The following is a 19,971-nucleotide window of genomic DNA, read 5'->3' as shown; positions in this document are numbered from 1 at the left end:
GCCACCGCCTCTTCCGCTGACGCGGGGAGGTGAGGGGCGGCCGGGCCGGGCGCGCAGGATGCTGCGCTCGCTCTGGAGTTTCCTCAAGCGGCACAAGAAGAAGTGCCTCGTCCTCGGCACCTTCCTCGGCGGTGAGTGCCCGGTAGCCGGGCGCAGGGGCCGCGGTGAGCGGTAGCACGGGCCGACTCCGTGCCGACCGCGGGGCCTCCCCCGCCGCGCTGTCGCTGAGGTGCTCCCGGCTCCCGCTGGGGAGGCGCCCCGGGAGGCGGCGCTCGGCCGCTGCGCCCGGCCGGCCCCCTGCGGTCAGGCGGGTTCCCGGCTGGCGGGCAGGCCTAGCTGCCCCCGCGCCCGCCCGGTGCCGGCCGATGGCGTGACCCCCCGCGGTGGCGCGGGGCTGGCCGGCCTCGGCCCCGCACCGCTGCGGGCCGTGGCGCAGGGGGCTCCGCCGTGGCCTGCAGCCCTGCGCCTCGCTGGGGACAGCAGAAGGCGCCCACCGCCCGCCCGTGGGACAGTGGGGTGGCAGGGGGAGGCCTCTCCTAGGCAGAGAGGAAAATCTACGCGTCGTCCCTTCGGGCTGCCCGGGTGTGCTTACGGCGGGTGTCTGGGGGGTTCCCAACAGCATCCAGCTGCGCAAGGCGCGGGTGCCGCTTACATTGTGGTTCTTAGGACGGAGGTTGAACGCCTGTACTTTTAAAAGCGATTCGTGAGTTCAGGTGAATTGTCAAGTATAAACAACTGCAGACACAAAACTTTACGGGAGAGGAGGATTTACGTTAATTATTCAAGCTGTTCTTTCTTCCTTAAGGTGCTTGTCTAACCTGTAGGGTGGTTATGGTTTGGTAAGCTCCTCCTTTCCTTGGAGTTATTATAGGGTTATTTTTAGTTGGAACTGGATTTAAAAGAACACCTTGGATATTTATCTGTTTAATAATAAAAGTGCGTATCTGTGCAGGTGGAGATTAGATAGTACTCAAAAGGTACAGCCATGCCTTTGCATGCTCAATCATCAGATGTGTCTTATGCAAATGACACAGAATTAAATATTACAGAGTTGTTAAAGAAAGTTTGTATTTCTTTATACGCACTAGAACTTGCCTGAACAGTTAAATATTTTGAGAGCTACAGGGGTTTTGTAGTACATTTTGTCTCATATTCAGGTGAGGTCTCTTGTGAAGGTAAATTGTATATACTTCTGACTTGCCTTGGTTGTTGTGCCCTCTGCATCCTTTCAGCATTAATTCCTTCTGCATTTTTCGCGTATTAATACTCGATAATAGGTTAGATTATGGTAACTGAAGTACTTGTCGGGCCTATTCTCTGGTTTACCCCCTCACCTGCAGGTTTCCTGACTCTGCGAGTACAGCAGAATATAATGTTTACCAGTTTCTGAGCCACCACACTTACAGCCCACCATGTTAACAGATTTACTTTATTGGGTTGTAACCTGCAAGCTGTTCCCCTTCAATTGTCTTTGTGAGAATGGTGGGCAGGCAAACGGGAATAGTAAAATCATCGGTTGTCCCAGTTTCCGCTAGTAAACATGGATTAATGTCCAAGTGGGAAAGCAGATATCGGGGGCCTTCTGGCTCTTGGTAGTCTTCATAGCCTGAAATCATCAATTAATCATGTATAAACAGCTCTCTGCCAGCCTGCAAACCATCCTAATATCACTGCATAAGCTTTTTCCTTATAATTGGTGCTGTTTATGTACAGTTCAGTGTCACTTTCACTGAAATGTTACTAACTGGATAAGGTGCACTTAAATAAATATCAGGGACTAAAATAAAGTTAATTAAAGTATGACCGATCCATGAAACGCCCAAGATGCTCCTCTTCTAACAAGCTTTTCAAGTTCTGACTGGAAATACTGAACTATGCAGTTGTTGCCTAAAGCATTAGTACCTTTTTCCTCAGGCCATGTTGTATTTGAGGTCTCTGTAGAGAATCACTTTTTTGAATTTGATACTTGGTAGTAAATCAGGGCATCCACAAGCAGGAGAGCATCATTAGCTGCCACCAGCTGCAACTTACACCATGGTATTTTGAGGCAGCTCGGGAGATGGAGGGATTTACTGCAGAATGCTGAATTACAGCTGTTCAGCAGCTGAATTGTGAGTGCTTTGTCCATCTGCATACTAGTTATGGATCAGACCTTAAAATAACTCCAGAAGCTATGGTAATGCCACCACCAATTAATCAGAACTCCAAGATCCACAATAAACTCATTCCAAAAAATACTGCTTGACTTTGAAAGGTACAATGCAACTTCACGCAGCTGCTCTTACTTGAAGGCAGAATATTTGGAAGTGGCTGAATGATTTAAGAAAAGCATCCAAATCTTCTGAGTTAATGCCAGAGACTAGAATCTGCATCTCTCTGGTGTATGTTTGCTTTTTTAAGAGCTGTAGATGCATTTTCTGAGGAGGACTATTTAACAAAGAAAATGGGACATCACAAGGTTTAATGATTTTAAGTCTTTAACTGGCACATGGTCATACATTAATGTGAATATTTAATGATTTGTTAGACAATATAGTATTTTATCGGTGTTGTGTTACTGAAGAATTATTGCACCAAAATTCAAGTTGGTTGGTAGCCTTTCTTCTGTTTACTGAGATGGATTCCTTGTGCACTATCAGTGGCTGTTATTCTTAGTGTAATTTCTGTCAATCCCAAAACTGCAACGGGTTTTTCTGCTAACAAAGATACACAACTCATAAAGTAGGAGCTCAAATAGAGGGAAAAGCAACTGAAATGGATGTAATTATCCCTTAACAATAGAGCAAGGTTGAGAAGACCTCAACTTAGCAAAGACCCAGTACAAACCATTTCTTCAGAAGTCTGTTCTTTTAGCAATATAAAGTAAATTGCATACTAAAAAGATTTAAATCTCTTCAAGCAAGGAAGATCTAGTGTTCTGGGGTTAAACCCACTAGCGATATTTAGAGAGAATGCTGGCATGACAGAGCTGCAAGGACATGTTACCTTCACTTGTTCTTATTAAGTAGAAACAACTTTACCACTTTAAGGTGACTGCCTGTCTCAGTGCTCAGTTCAAGGTGGATTTCAATGGATATTACAAACTTGCTGTTGAAATTCTCTTGCTGCAGTAGAAGAGCAAGTTCTGGGTGTGTCTGCAACGTATGGTTCTGATTTCAGTGGTGAACTATTGCTCAATTTTCTGCAAGCTGAAGGTTGCAGCAGGTGAAGAACATTGCAGTTCAGAAATCTGTCTGCTTATCAAAGTTTTTTTTTTTGGTTTGTGTGTGCAGGGGTGTTAAGAACGTTTTGGTGGGGCTCGAAGGTGCCAAGAGAATAAGGCCTTCTTATGTTAAATATGGTTTTCAACCATAATGGGACAATTGTGTGTCACCTGATGCATGGCTTGCTTGTACATAAGGACAAACCACAACTTACATAGCTGTCAGTGTTCTGGAAGGGTACAGGCTTCTGTGTGTCAGAGCAATTTCTACATAATATTTTTTTAAAGGAAAATTTGCCTTTAGTTTTATTTTCTGAGGGAAGTATAGCTATGAGGGTAAACCAGGTCACATAGGGTTGTAAAGAGGTTTCCTGAAAACTAATGCCTTCTAGTTACCTATCCCACCCTTTTTCTCTCTCTATCCCACCTGTGAAGAAAGGAAAGAGCTGAGGGAGAGGTAAGCCATAACTTAAGTGATGTGAGAAATATCCTACCTGTTTGAGGCCACTGGCATGAATGTGTAAGAGCCTGCAGATTTTGTACGCTTACTTCCATTACTTACATTTAGATGGGAAAAGACTATACAGTGCTGAAGAGAGCTACGGAGACAAATTAGAACATATCTGTCTCAATTCACTGTTAACAGATGAACCAAAGCATTGCTCCCACAGGATATGGATGTTGTAGGACACTGGTTTAAACTCCGCCGCTCACTCACACTCTCCACTCCTTATCATGTGCTGCCCCCTGCCCCCACTGCCAGCGGGATGGGGAAGAGAATCAGAAGAGTAAAAGTGAGAAAACTCACAGGTTGAGATAAAACCAGTTTATTATTATAATTTATTAGTACTAATAATTAAAAAAAGAAATTACAAGGAAAAGGGAGAAGAATAAATGAGAGAGAAAAATAAAACCCAAGGAAGACAAGTGATGCAAGTGAAAACAGTTGCGTGCCATGAACTGACTGATGCCCAGCCAGTCCCCAAGCAGCAGTGCCCCCCGCTGCCAACCTCCACCCTAGTTTTATCGCTGACATGATGTCCCATGGTATAGAATATCCCTTTGGTCAGTTGGGGTCAGCTGTCCTGGCTGTGTCCCCTCCCAGCTTCTTGTGCCACCCCGGTCTGCTCACTGGTGGTACAGTGTGAGAAGCAGAAAAGACCTTGACTCTGTGTAACTACTCTGTGTGACTACAAAAGTAAGTAGACATGGGGACAAATGACTGTATGTTAATGTAATGTGAGAGATGTGGTGGGATAAAATGATTGGAAAAATCTTGCGTTCAAAAATTATTTGTAAATACAAAAAAACCTGTTGCTGTTTCAGTATGTTAGCTGCAAAATAAAAGATAAAATACATCAGTACACTGACAGTTGTGTTCTAAATAGATATTCTTGGCAGGGATCGATAATTTTTAGAGAAAAATAATCTAATTGTTATTTATGAAGTCTGATTTTGGTAATAATTTAGTTGTCAAATTGCATTTTTTGTATATGGAAATATAGATATTAAAATTTGCATCTAATCGGGTGCATCTTCCACATGTCAAGTGATCAGTCTGCCTAAAGTCTGAAGCAAGAGAGAGTGACTTCCCCATTTTTATTTTATGAGGCTTTTGGGAAATAAATGGAAGTGACTGTGGGTGTTCCGAACTGGTCTAGCCTGTAGTTGCCTATTAGAAAACCAATATGAATAGCCAGGGTTTTTTTGCAGTCATGAATGTTGGGCCACAAAGTTGACAAGCCTTTTGACATACTAATGATAGTTTTGAAGAATGTATTGAAGGGTTTTAATGACCTAACAAATGTAGCGGAATTCAAAGTCTTGGGGAATGTGGGGTTTGTTTGTGGGTTTTTTGTAGTTTTTATGGATCTGGCTTATAAAAATAGTTTTAAAACTTCCATCATTCAGCAACTGTTAAATGCCTCATTCATTCAGATACTAACTTTGAAATGTGAAAATAGAACTTTGAAGAAAACTGTGGCTCTGCGTTTGCAGCCTTTGAAGTGGAAGTACTTGGTGGAAGTAAATAAAGGTTTGCTATTCACGTTTCTCCTGTGTGCCATTATTGACTTGACAGAGTTGGAGCTGACGGTCTGTAGAGCAGTTTCAGTACTTAGGGAGTTGTTCTGCAGTGGACAGAAGATGATCATCTTGTACAACAGTCTTTTTCTGCTTGGGTTTGGCCTACCTCATACAATCCCCACCTTCCCTGTCAGTTTTTTCATGAGAGAACATGGGAAGGGCTGGTTATGCACCTAAACAGGGAACTGCTGCTACTAGTGCACACAGGAGACCGCAAATGAACTTGGTACACAGGGTGTGCTGTAAGAAGGTATCGGTGGAGGGGGAGAAATCCATACAAAGCAGCTTGCAGTGGGCAAAAGGACTGGGGGTAATCTAGACCAGGGGTCCTCAAACTGTTTAACCAGGGGGCCGGTGCACGGATGCAGTGGCAGGCAGCCATCTGCGGCTGCTTGGTTCCCCCCCAACCCCCGGCGGGGGGGTCTGTAAATACCGGGGGCTGGATTGAGGACCCTGGGGAGCTGTATCCAGCCCACAGGCCGTAGTTTGAGGATCCCTGCTCTAGAAGATGTGGTATCTTGAGGAGTGGCTTAGAAAGCAGGGTGGAGATAAGGAAGGATGAGAAGAGGACTGCAGGCAGCATGGAGAGAGATCTGAACCCCTGATGATATGGGAAGAGCAGTTGGGGGAAACTTCAAGGGGATTTATGCTGGGAGAGGAGGAAATGTAGAGAAAAAATTTTGGTGGGTCTTCGCAGAAATGGAGATTTGTAGTGAAACTGATGAGGGATTATCGGATCTTCAAGGGTAGAAGAGGGGATCTGGAGAGTAGGAACCAGGCATGGTAAGAAATGAGGGCGACAGCCAAGCCCCACCAAAGCCAAGGTTCTTCTTACAGAAGTTTCAGGACCAAACAAAGGAACTGTTGGGTCTGTAACGTTTTTCTCTTATGTGATTTTTAAGACTTGGGGTTTACCTCTAACTTCTGCTAATTTTAGAAATATACCTTTTTTAAAAATTTAAATTTTCATCCATCTCCATACCTATGCATTTCCGTTTCTCTATTTTTTGATTTTTGTTACTCTACATTGTTTTTTCTTCCCAATATGTGCTTTAGTCTCTTCAGTACTAGTTGTTCACATTGCAGTAGTACTAAAAATGCCTTCTTTGAAAGGCAAGATATATCTTCTCAGGAAAGTTTCTTATGCTGATTCAAGTCATTACCCTTGATACTTTAATTAATTTTGAAAAAATTATTTCTAAGTATTATTTTGTCAATCAGTATTAAAATACTCAAGACCCACATATACCCAGAAAACCCACTATTGCACCCTTACGGTTTAAAATCCAAGGAGGGGGCTGAAGGGGCCTTTCTCGCATTTTCAAAACAGCTTGTAATATGCAAATCTCTCTGTAGGAGTCTATTTACTGGGAAAATATGGGCAGAAGAAAATCAGAGAAATCCAAGAACGAGAGGCAGCCGAATACATTGCCCAAGCACGAAGGCAGTATCATTTTGAAAGTAATCAGAGGACATGCAATATGACAGGTAAGATAAGGAAATAGCTGCTGTTTGTGATAGGTGGAATTATTTGGAGATTTATACTACATGTTGGCAGGATGGAAGAAGAATAAGAAATGTAGGTGAATTCAAAATCTTAATTAAATGCTAGTGCATAAATAGTCATTTGCATAATAAAAAAACAATCTGAAGAACAGAGTATTGAAGGGATTTCCAGGGGTTATCTGAATACTTATCCATCTATAATGCATACAGATATACTCGCAGGTTACAGTTGTTTGTTACTTCAGAATCATTTGTATGTTGCCCTAAACTGCATGTGGTATTGAGGTATGAAACAGCAGCTAGATTCAAACAATACTGAATCTACAGCAGGATTACTTTACTCATTCTAGCATGTTGTTAGTAAGCTACACAGAGAGAGTTTGGTGAGTAATTTTTATTTACAAATAAGCATGTCAGCCTGTTAGTTCCCTGTGTTTTAACATGTAACATTTAAAAGGTACCCAACTAGCTGGGAAGCAGAAAGTACAACTATTCATCTTACAGCACTGGTCTTTGGATTTTTGAAGAGGAGATGGTAGAGCAGAATTTAACAAAATCCTTGCTATTGTTGTAGATACAGGTCATTCAAAACTAGTTCTATAAAATGAATCAGGCTACATTTTCCTGTTGAAATTTGTATTAGATTTTTGGGTGGCTGCAGATGTTTTCTGTGCACCTTGTTTACCCTGACCGATTGGTATTTCATTTTCATCTTTTCCATTTTGTAGTGCTGGCTTTAATTTTACTGCTAGGACTAAGTTTTTCTTTGCCCTCTTTGTATGAAGTACCTTCTGTATGGCATCATGCATTCTTGTCAAGATTTTTCATACTTTTTTTTTAGTATTTATGATGTTCTGTGCACGCTTGTTTTCCATTTCCTGTTCCCATCATGTACCTTTCCTTGGTTTTCTTGTTGAAGAAAAAAAACCAAACCTCAGATCTTTTTCTTTTCATCTGGAGAAATGCAGCAGTATAGATTTTCACCAGTTTTTCTTCTGGGGAGTTGAAGACACGTATATGCAAATATGCAGGGTGTGAGTACACATCCACAGCTAGAGCCAACAAAGGCATGTAGCCGCGTAAGGGGAGCATTGTGCCCAGTCTCAGGAGAGGCACACAGGTAGTTGCGTTTCCGAGTACTCTCGGAGTTCTGTATTTTGCTTATCCTCCCAGCTTTGCCTGTTGAGAAATGGGATTGACGTTGTATAGCAGCTATTGAGTGAGAGCTGGGAATAGGTTTATGATGATTTTTTTTTTATGTTGACAGGGTTTTTTCTTTTTTTTTTTTCTTTTAATAACAGTGCTGTCAATGCTTCCAACATTGAGGGATGCCTTAATGCATCAATTAAATTCTGAGAGTCTCACATCTCTTCTTAAAAATAGGTAAGACGGTTTTGTTAATTGTGTTAAAGATCACCTGTTTTGTGATAAGGGTTTTTTTTCAAATTATATATTTATGATGTAGAGAGCATGCAGGATTTTGATTTTGTGTCCCAATGAGTCACTAGTCTTTAAAGTATTTTGAAATCACTATGTAAATATTTTGTGTCAGGTTAGATGTATTTTGATAGGTATGGCTGACATTTTCCAAGCATTACAAGAAAAAATACCTCCTTTAAGATGCTGCAGTGGGAGCCGTGTTTTTTGTTGAAGTGCCTGTAAGATAGGCAGATAAAAGTACTTAGAAGATCTAGTCCTCCGTTAAACAGGACAGAGTATCTTGACTGAGTTGTTGATGATGTGTTTGTAAAAATGTTTATGTAATCTTATCGAGGTTGGGTGTGAGTAGCAGTAGAAAGTATCCAAGATGAGATTGCAAATGGATGTAATCTGTGAGAAGCAATACTTTTTTTTTTCTTTTTTTTTTTGAAGTTGAACAAATAGGGGCATGTCGTACATTAAGAGGAACAGTTCCCTGTCAGAAAACACCTTTGGTTTCCTTACAACTGCAGGAACAAATAACATATTTTTAAATACATAAAGTGCGTGATAGCATACCTTGAAAGTAGAGTAAGTTACTTGGCGTTTGGCATGGAGTAGAAGTGTTATGTAGGCAGTTAACACAGGGTTTCTGACTCACTCTAGACTGCCTTTCTAGTTTACCTCCCACTAGCTTATTTATATAACTATAACTTCAGCTGTCCAGCATTTAGTAGATTACCTATCCAGTCATTGTCTTTTTTTCAGTCAAAAAGCTCCCACAAGGCAACAGAATGTGCTATTTCAAGTGGGGATTACAGCCTGAACAATGTTTTTGTAATAGATTATCTGAGAATTTGTGATTGTAATTTAATATTATTTACTCTAAACAACAAAAATTAGGAAAAGTTAATTTTAAGGGAATACTTAATATCTTTTTCATAATAAGAGTTTTACTCAGCACAAAATTAACCTGAATGGACAGGAGATCTTGCGGATCACCAGATTTGTCTTCTGGACTGTGCAGCTATAACAGCCTGTAATCTTTGAATCCTATGAAGACATACAATGCCTTAGTTTGTTTTCTGTAGTCTGTGTTCTTTTGTCGTAATACATCTGATGTGTCTAACTTGTTCGCCTGTTGAAACAGTTTACAGGTATGGTGACACTTGCTGAATTCCAATAATTCCAGTGAAAATAGAGTTGAGACTTTGATAGTATTGTTATGCATTTTTGAAAACAAAGATTTTTTTAAATGCTGGTTACAGCAATGTCCTGTAAGCATTGATGTCCATTTAGTGGTGTCCACAGTGGAGTTATGTCTTAATGCTTCCTTTTTTCACTTATGCTGAGCAAGTTTTAACTAGATGCTTGAACATTTTGAACTGAAAAGGTAGAGAAGGGGTTGGGAAGACATGGATCATGGAATCAGCCATCAGGACTCATGCCACTTTGAGGTAATTCTTTGAAGAAGCTCTGCATTCTTATGCTACAGATTTGTTTAACTTCCATTTGAGAAGATTGATCAAGTGGCTCTGGACCTTTGAGTGCCATTGTTGAATATACAGTAGAGTAGATGTGGAGACTGACCTTTCTTAATGTCCCTGAAGACGTGTTTTCCTTTTCGCACAGTCTGTGTTATGGCTTAACATGTTACAAATCTCTGTTACCATATGTTACAGATCGTGTTATGGCATAGGTGAACTCCTTTAACTTAAAATCCATTCACTTGCTTAAATTCAAACCCTTTTAATATCGTTTTAGTAATTTGGGGCAGCCAGTGGTAGGTTGGGGGTGTAAGCCAGCTGAAATCTTCAGTCTTCCAGAGAAATTTTTAAAGAGGGAGAGGCACACAAGACTGCAGATGTTCTTACTTTGTCCTCTTTTCAAAGGAATATGATTAAATGATATAAGGTGAAGTACCTGCTGCTGTAGCCTTGCAGATGTTGCCTACCTCCCACCTATTCAGCACTTAGCTTATTCCAAACCTCTGGTGTTTTGTTTGCATTGCTTTTTGCTTCCATAGCAGGTAATGGTTTTCCAAATAAATAAATGTGAAATAAGAGTTGAGTTTTGAGTAGCAGCTGTGTCTTGAGTAAATTGCAGCAGATGAAGACTGAAAAACCCATTTCCATTGTTAGGCTTAATACTGGCAGACTTGAGCTGTTACCTGGCTGTTGCTTTGTGTTGTGAGGAGAAACTTTGTAAGCATGAGCTCTAGAAAATGTTTTGACATAATAGGTGCAAATATAGTCAGCTGACGTTGATGTATTGGCTTCTCTTTCTCTCTTCAGTTGGCATGGAAAACTTACCACTCAGTAATAAATGTGGTTTTGAGTCCTGTTACACGTCTTATCTATAGAAATATTACTGTACTTTTTTAACAGTCTTCCCTTTGTTTTGCTTTGGAATAGCTTTTAAAACTGTAGATCTAGATTGCAAAAAAACGTGTATAAACTGGTTTTGTATGTGCCATGGTCCCTGTATTTCTTCCAGCTATCCTTTCTTTAATCTGTTTCTTTGCTTTTTGGAGTTGTAGACTTAGTTGTTTATTGTATCAGTTGATTTACATTATTTTATAGCAGTGAGCTTAAATAATGGTCAAAGTAATGCCAAAGCGCATGTGTTGTGCCTGTAAAGAAAAATTATTTCTGGTGAAAAGTGTATTTTTTTAATATAAAACTAGGTCTTTTTGTAATGTAAATGTAAATCTACAAAATGTAAAGTCTAGGTTAATCTAAACTATCTGTCGTCAATATTGAAGTGTTAATTCTGATCCTAAGAAATTACCAAATGTTTCTCTAAGTGGCTTTCACAATATATGTCTTTCATGATATAGATATACAGTAGTCAATCTTTATTGACGCTGCTTAAAAGGCAAGAAGAATGATGACACTTTGGGGATGGTTAGCGTGCTCTTATCACTGCTGCTGCTGCTGTGTGGCTAACATTACCTCTGGATAGTAGTTATAAATCTGCGGTGTACCACAGGCAGTTCAGGTGTATCTGTAAAATCTACAATGTTGCTCTTTTGACTGCAGAATACATAAACTTCTAGGAATCGGTCAGGTCAGAAAAGTAAACACACCTCAACAAATGCAGAAAGATCAACTTGCATTTGTGTGCATGGCACAAACCTTTTCAACAGATGGTCGTGATCTCTTTGGGTTTTTGTGATTAAATCTAAACTTTAAAACTCAGTCAGGCAATGGTAAATCTTGCAAGAAGGTAGGATACAGAAATTCTGATCCTGTGCTTAGTATGCAAAAGTGGACCCAGGAAGCCCTACTGAACTGAGATATATGTTAAATGTATACAGGATTGAGGCCCCAGAAAAGACCACTTTGTACCATCAGTGGGCTTTTCCTGACTGCTTCGCGTAGCCACTCAAAATTGATAATATAAGTGTATGATTGACATCACTAAATACCCCATTTATACATTGAAGTTTGAGTATCTTTTCTGCAACTTCATAGTGTATTGTTTATATACTGCTTTCTTGAATGAGACAAATCAATGTAGACATGAGTCTGGTCTGAACAAGTATAGTAGTTAAATGAGCTCACCTTAGAGCACTGCTATTTCATTTAATATATGAATTTCTAAGGAATATGTACTTTTTAATGTTTAATGTTTCCATTTGTTTCCTACAGGCCAGCAAACAAGTTAGAAATATGGGAGGATTTAAAGATAATAAGTAAGTGGAAATGAAAGATTCCATCTGCATAATATATAGCATAAATTCAAAATGTCTTGCACACCCTTTAAAATGTTTATGCTAGGTTGTTGTTTCAGTAGGTATTAAGATAGTGTAACACACGACATGGCAAACTTCCTCCGTGCCCCCCCTCTCAAAAGCTCCTCATGAAGGAATTTTTCTTAGCCCCAGGGGAAGTTGGAAGTTCAGAGACAAAGGTGAAAAATTTTATTGGCCTTCATGTAACCCCAGTAAAGAAAACTTTGTCAAAAATTTCTATGCCATCACAGAAAATTCAGACTAGTCTTTCAGAAAGTTCCATGCTGAACCTAACAGAAAACATCAATCAGAAATGTAGGCGAGCCCTTACGTGGCCAGCAATTTCCTCTTTTCAAGCCTGTTGGAGAGAACCACCGTAGCAGTGGTTATGAACTCTTTGGTTCATCTCTTTTTTTATTATTATTATTTATTGGCTGATGGAAGCAGTGGAAGGGAAGGAAGAACAGTGAAGTCAGACAATTATGTAGTGAATATTACTGAGCTTTTTTTACTATTTTTTATTCCTTGGTACCATTTGTTATCTCTACTACCTCCCTGGTTTTGTCTTTTCTTCCTTTTGGTTTTGTTTCTCCTTTTCATAAAACCTTTACAGATCCTACATCTGATTTGGCTCCTTTCTTCCCGTGTCCTTGCTGCTCAATATTCATCTGTATTTATTCATGTCACTTCTTCCACACATCCTATGCTGCCTAGTGGCTGGTAGCTGATGCTCATTTTAACTTACCTCCTTTAGGTATTAGCTGCTCCTGCCTTAGGTAACTTTTTGTTCCCACGCTGCTGTTCGACGTTCTGTGTCTTAGTTGCGTGGTGAGGGCTAACATACCGTGGGTATTTTCTGGCATAATGAATAATGATAACTTGACAATACATCCATTTTCCTTCTGGAACAACTTGTATAATTTTTATTTTTTTCCCAAAATAAGTTGTGTAAGATGCAAAATAGGACTTTAAATGGGACACTTTAGGTGTAGCTCCAGCACATACTAGACTTACGACCATCTTGGGTATGTGTTGTGGAAACAGGCTATGACAACCAATGAGAGCAATGTGACTATTTAAAAATCAGCAGCACTTGAATCTTGGAGAGCACTCTCTTTCCTTGACTCTCCCTTATTTCTTTGACTTTGATGTTATTTTGTTGTCTCTTTTCAAGGTTTCACAAGAAGCATCGTAGCTGTATATAGTACCTGTATGCTAGTAGTTCTTTTGCGAGTCCAGTTAAATATTATTGGCGGTTACATCTACCTAGATAATGCTGCACTCTGCAAAAATGGCACAGTAAGTTTCTTGTTTTGTTTCAAAGGCAGAACTTCCACTTCCTTGAAAGTGAAAGATAAAGGGCATAGCTCAGGAGTATTAGAATGAAACCAAGGGTTCTTGTAAGAGTGGGAGATGTGGAAGCATTGCTGGAAGTAAGATATATTGATGTGTTTTAATAGCCTCTAAATTTGGGTGATTTGGTGATACTATTGCTTAACAGAATACAAGCAATATTGAAGAATACCTTTTGTCGGCATTTGTATTGCTCAAAAAAGGTTACTTCGTATCTAAACACCACCATAACATAGTTCCTTTGCTTTAATTTTTTGTGAAACAGTAACACTGTGTGAGTGATCCAAGATATGTGTTCAAATGTATATAAATGTTTAGGTCTTCCTAGCACATACATTCATTCCCCCAGTTACATTTTCTTAGGATTAAAGGAGAAAAATGTTACTTTTGAAATTTTGACTATTTTGTTTAACTCCAAAAGGCCACCTACCTAAATGTCTGTTGGTGCGACCAAACGAGGTAGAAGGCTTCGGTTTTGTTCATTATAGTACATCTATCACAGCTCAATAAAAATAGGTCAATCCCACAGTAAGCAAGTACCTATTGTAGAGGGCAAGATCTGCAAATTGTTGGTTGGCTTATCTAAAAATAATGGATACAAACTTCGATTAGTTCTCATGTGCCCCCCTGTGATAGCTCCTGCTGAAAGTCAAGGCAGGTCTAAGAAAAGTTTTCATTAGGGAGGCCAGGGCTGATGGATGGAGGTTGCGCTTCACTTTGTAAAACCTGGAAAAGCTTTTTTTTTTTTTTTTTTTTTTTTAAGGGGCAAGGTGAGTTTGGACTAGAAATGTGTTTCCTTTCTGTTATTTTTTTCCAGTAGAGAAGTGGGTTGACAGGGCCATCTCTGAGGCACTCTGGTGGAGTAAACTGACATCCTATCTCAGTTCCTGAAAGCTTCTTTTCTATCAGAAAAGCTTTTGTTAGGGTTAAGCATAGATACTCTATTCCACTGGGTTTAATTTTTGGAGAGGTGGAGGGTCTAGTTTCACCTGCAATGCAGCTTTTTAAGAGACTTTCCTATACACGAATGACAAGTGAAAGGTTTTACTGTGCCACTGAAGATGGAAGAGAGATCTGTATAGTATTGAAGAGAAGAATACCAGAGGACTTGTGAAAGATCCATGGGTCAATGGCAGGAAGAGAGTCAGAAGTTACAGAATTGCACGAGAATGGGAGAATTCATCTATTGCAGGGTATTAAAAAGATTAAGGAAATTGATCACAGTGGGTTTAAAATTATTTTTGCATTGTTCTCTACTGTTGACATGTCACAGAACTGTTGGATTTGTTTTCCCCACAGACACCACTAGCTCCTCCTGAAGTTCAGCAGCAATATTTATCAAGTATTCAGCACCTTTTAGGAGATGGTATGGTGCTTACTATGAACTAACTACGCTTACGTAATTCTACTTTTTTCTAGATTTGAGCAAATAATTAGATTAATTTTGACACTTTCCTCCTTCTAGGACTGACTGAGTTAATAACTATTGTTAAACAAGCTGTCCATAAAGTTTTTGGAAGGTAAGAGTCTGTATTTCTCTGTGGTTAGCTTTTAACTTTTACTGTCATCACTGTTCCCAAAACAATGAGTTTTATTAGGAAAAAAAAAAAATGGGGCGAGGAGAAAGTAAAGCATACTGACTTTTTCCAAAACAATGGTTTTACTATAGCAGGCTATGTCTGCCAGTGCAAGCCAATATAGCAGATTGGGATCCCATTACTTGTTAATGTGTTATCAGGAGGAGGAGAAAGTGCCATTACTCCTTTTGCAGTCAACACTGTAGTCTTTCTCCTTTCCAGTATTTCCCTTAAGCACACCCTGTCTCTTCTGGAGCTGGAACAGAAACTTAAAGATATCAGGAAAGTAGTGGAACATAAAGATTCAAATCAGGTTGCATCTTACTCTCCCTTATGTCATTATCTGATGCCGGATGAAGAAAACCCCTTGGCTACCCAGGTACTTCTGGCAGTTTCTTTCATCTACCTTTTTTCATTCTGTGTTTTTTGTTTGTTTGTTCTGGGGAAGGAACAATGCATAACAGTCCTCCAGTTGGCCTGTGGCATCCGTGTGTTTAAGAAATGGTGATGCCTCTTCCATCATAAATCAATTATCTCTTTAGGCAAATTAAAGTTGTACTTTTTGCAGATTTGATTGAAAACAAGTGTCATCCTCAGAATGTCAGCTTTGAGCGTGGAAACACAGCCCAGTTACTGCTTCTAGCCTGTGATACATGCTGTAACACAATGCAGCTTAACTCAGCCCTAAGCTAAATTGTGTTACCTTGTACTTGTGTACCAGCAAAGATCATGGGGAGCTGTGGTGTTCTGGCTGATGCACAAGAAGGTGACGGTGTGCTGAAGCCCTTTGTTGCTTTGGGCTGGAAAATGAACAGAAATCAAGAGAAAGGTGTATCTAATCCCAGTTGTAACATTAATTTCCTAAATTTTCTAAAGGTATTTGTCTCCATCCATACCACAGGCTGGAGAAAAGTCATTCTTAACTTGGTATTACAGTAGTACAAAGAAGAATGTTAGGCTTCAGTGTGCGACTGCATGCACTTGACCCTTTAACTTAAGATGATAGGCAGTTTATTTCAGTTTTGGAGGTCAGAAGTGGAAAAAATACTTTGCTCAGTATGGTGTTTCCTGCTAATACTGGTTTTGGTAAAAAAAAAAAATATCCTACAGTGACCATTTAAAAGGAAAATTAGAACACCGATCAAAAAGAATCAGATTTACAACACTAGATCTTTTCTTTTAAATAGATTTGACCTGCACATCTTAATTTCATGGTACAAAACTCTTCTATTTCTACTCTTATTCTTATGATTGCCAATGGATTTCTTACTAAATAGTTCCTGTATTTGCTTTTTCTAGGCCTGTGGACTCACAGAAAGAGACATTGCTACAATTAAATTACTTAATGAAACTAGAGATATGCTAGAAAGGTATACAGAAATATCCTGTATTCATATTAAACTCCTCACAACTATTGTTTATGTAAGACAATTATTTGCATGTAAAAGCTGACAACTCTCATTTGTGAAATATGACCACTCTGCTGCATAAAATTTTTATATTCACTAATTGTAGACTGGGATTTTCAAAATCTGAGAGCTCTGAAACTTATGTGTAAGAAATAATCGTGCCTTAATGAGATGACCAGGATGTCCTTCCCAGTCAGACCCCCTTATCTCTTCCTCACCTTTTCTGTAGTTATGCAGGAACAAAGGAGTACTCTTCTGCTAAAGCAGGGTGAAGTGAGAGTCATTTTATTGGATTTACTTGCTTTGATAAAATGAACACCAGTTTTGACTTATCAGAATTGATTTTTAGTGCATGGTTTTGAGAGTGGTTGTATGCATCCTTTTACCAGAGAGCTACTGAAGTGAGGCTTCTGTAATAAACGCTCAATATGAGGGAACTGAGTCAAATACTCAACTATTCGTACAACTTAGCTGCTGGAGACCTGGGGTATTTTAAGGATAAGCCCCTTCTATGTCATTACTTCATAAGAAAGTGAGGCATGTTTTGGGTTTATCTGGGTTTTAGTAACCTTAGGGTGGAGTTTAGGTTGTTCATTGGTTTGCTGTGGAGTTACTGGGGAGGTGGTCTGTCTTGAGGTGGCTATACCAATGGCCTTTTGTCTGGGTCATACATCTTCCTGTATGAGAGGGACATCTGTAGCACTGAATACTTGCCGGGGGTTTTAGTTGGAAAAAATAAATCCCAGCAATCAAACCTTTTTTTTTTTCCAGTCCAGACTTCAGTACAGTTTTGAGCACATGTTTAAATAGAGGATTCAGTCGACTATTAGACAATATGGCAGAGTTTTTTAGACCTACTGAACAGGACCTCTCTCAGAATGGCTCTGTAAATAGGTAAGTGTTTTCTTTTGTTGTGGTTCTCGTGTGAATAATGCTTTGGGTTCATAGTGAATTCCAAAAAAGGCAATTGATTTTCCTGCCTACTTGAAGTTCTCATGCTGGAAATAATTCTGCTTCTGGCTCTTCAAGAATGAATGAGGTTTCCTCACCGGTCAAGTAGACAGCTAGGAGTATTGCACGTTTCTTCCCACCCATGAAATTGCTAGAATTTACATGAGGTGTCTTTCCCACCGTTACTTGGAGATCTAAAAGTAGAAATCAGAAGACCTATACTTCCACTCCTTGCCTGAACACTGTACAAGCAGACTGCCTTTCCAGCTAAGGAGGATTTACCCCACGGATGGTGACTACAGGAGTATGTGCTGCAGTGCCTGCCGTGTGAGGCTGTGATAAAGACGCCATTCCCCTACAGTTAGCAGATAAGCGCTGTACACCCCTGACTGTCAGTGACTAGTTTTCAGGGAAGGTGGGTTTTACTGTGATTCTCCAAACAGATGTAGCCAGAGCACGTACAGAGCTTTCTTCACCAGTATGCTGAAAAAAAAGGTATTAACAATCAGGATCTTCTGCCTTTTCCTGGAAGACAGTTTAAAAACAGCTTTTATTTTGAAGTTAACTTTGGTTTTAAATGGTGCAGAGAGAATGTTAAAAATCCAAAAGCTGAATTCAAATCCTTGCAATATGATTGCTAAAATATTAAAATTAAACCCTTGAATACTACTAACTGGTTTTATGTATGATATTTTAATAACTGATGGTTCTCAGCAAGTAATGTTTTTATTTAAATACGTACTATTTATATCACTTAAAATATCCCAAAGGCTGTAGTTTGGCTGCCTGTCCTAAGCCTAGTTTAGGGTCTGAAATTGTGTGAGATTGTAGACCAGCACTTCTAACAACTGTTTACATACACACATGGAAAGACTCTGGCTAAACCATGTTTCTCTTGCGTGAGAAGCAAGTGTGAAACTGTGTAATAGGAACACCAACTGAAATTTGCTTTGGTACTTTAAATGAAAGGCTTGCTAGGGAAAAAAAATACTTATCTGTACATTTTGTTTTGCAGTCTTTTGACTCTTTACTTTTGAAGTAGCAATTATTGAGAACTGTAATAATCACAGCTTAGCAGCTTTACTAATGTCAGAGCAGGTCTAGATCAGTAATTTTTGCTTCTTTTCTAGTCTTTCCAGTGTCAGTCTTCCTTTAGCCAAGATAATTCCAATAATAAATGGACAGATCCATTCAGTATGCAGTGAAACACCCAGTCACTTTGTTCAGGTAAGAATCTTGCTTATTTAAAATATCCCAAGTAATTTTGAAATGAATGTTGTATATTTAATTTTAATAATATACTTCATTCTGTTTAATTTTAAGGGCTTTAAAAGAAAAAGGAGAAACAATTGGCATAACTTAAACTTTCTGTTAATTTCTATCTTCCAAAAATGCTATATCTAGAATTCCTTTCCTCTGCTAAACTGTGCAGAAGCACAAAAAGGTGTCTTGACTTGGTGCTGCTTGCAGTTCTGCTCATAAACCTTTCTAAAGCAAGAAATTCAAGTTCAAGCTCTGTGGGAGTGCCAGGTGCTTTTCTCATGATGAATTATGTACTGCAGCAAAGTCAGAATCATGATGGGTGTATTGGATTAAGCAAACTTTTAAAATTTCTTCCAGGACCTGTTGATGATGGAACAAGTGAAAGATTTTGCTGCTAATGTTTATGAAGCTTTTAGTACCCCTCAGCAGCTAGAGAAGTGACCTGTACGTTTATAGAAATAGATCGTGTATTTATAACAAATCCCTTGTGACTACTGATGAAGCTTGGGTTAATTTTATAACGATGTAGGAGTGGTAGAACAGCAGAAAGAACATTCTGAAAAAAGTGGCAGTGAGCCCATATTTGTTCTGATAGAATTCTGTTTCAAACACTTATTACAAATATTCTTGTTGAAAGAATCATTGTATGTAAAGACTTTTCTATTAAAAAAGTGGTTAAAGTCTTCCATAATTCATTTGATTGTTTTTATTGCATCTGAAAGGCATCTGATGGCAGTATTACAACAAGTTAGTAAAAAAGCCCCTTTGTTTGCCTGGAGCATGTAAGTTTTGGAAAAAACTAATGCTGGTGATCTGAGAATAGCACGGAGTAGCAAAAAGCAGTAAGGCTTCTTTCAGATTTTTCTTTTTATAAAGGAAAACTTTTTTTTCCTTAATTTTACAAGTGTTATTCCAATGAGTGTCTCTTTCTTCAGAAAGCCTTTGCCAACTGATGCACGTTCCTCTTGTACAAGCTGGGGGGTGTGTGCTCTCTCTGTCACTTAATACTAAAGGAATGTGGATTTTTAGAAGTTCTCTTGTTTATGCTGTTCAAACAGCCACACTGTACACATTAACTTGTAAATATTTTATCTTAATTTGTATTAATTTTGAGCCCAGTTGTCCGTATTGTAATAAAATATTTTAATGTAAAACTTGTGTGTGTGTTAACATTACTAGCAGGAAAGGCAATAACCTCACCTGCTCCATCATTTAAAATCAACACAGTTTCAATAGCAAGTTTAACTTATACCATAATTGTTTTGCACTTACTAACACAGGAAAAATAAACCTTTGGTCTCTATACTGAAACAAGTAATGCTTTTTTTTGTCCTGTACCACCACCTCTTTGCAAACTTCATGCTGCAGGTCTGTCCCTACGAATCTGACACAATGAGTTTGGGAATTTTTCAAGTTGGATGCCATCTACCCTCTGTTTAAAATATTGTCACTCTGCCAAAGTTGAGCATG

General features: G+C 39.2%; 1 protein-coding gene across 1 annotated transcript; it reads left to right on the top strand.

The window, feature by feature from the left end:
- The first annotated feature begins 1 nt into the window (after position 1).
- PEX3 (peroxisomal biogenesis factor 3) lies at positions 2–19,812 on the top strand. Its single transcript, XM_040599123.1, has 12 exons — positions 2–131; positions 6,644–6,775; positions 8,095–8,176; positions 11,866–11,909; positions 13,123–13,247; positions 14,601–14,667; positions 14,767–14,821; positions 15,101–15,257; positions 16,178–16,248; positions 17,059–17,181; positions 18,369–18,465; positions 18,859–19,812. The coding sequence occupies exons 1-12, from the start codon at positions 59–61 to the stop codon at positions 18,940–18,942; spliced, it is 1,110 nt and encodes a 369-aa protein (XP_040455057.1). The 5' UTR covers positions 2–58; the 3' UTR covers positions 18,943–19,812.
- The last annotated feature ends 159 nt before the right edge of the window (positions 19,813–19,971 follow it).

Source organism: Falco naumanni, chromosome 6 (genome assembly GCF_017639655.2).
Source record: "Falco naumanni isolate bFalNau1 chromosome 6, bFalNau1.pat, whole genome shotgun sequence".
Taxonomy (NCBI): Eukaryota; Metazoa; Chordata; class Aves; order Falconiformes; family Falconidae; genus Falco; species Falco naumanni.
This window is presented reverse-complemented; position numbering and strand designations above follow the sequence as displayed.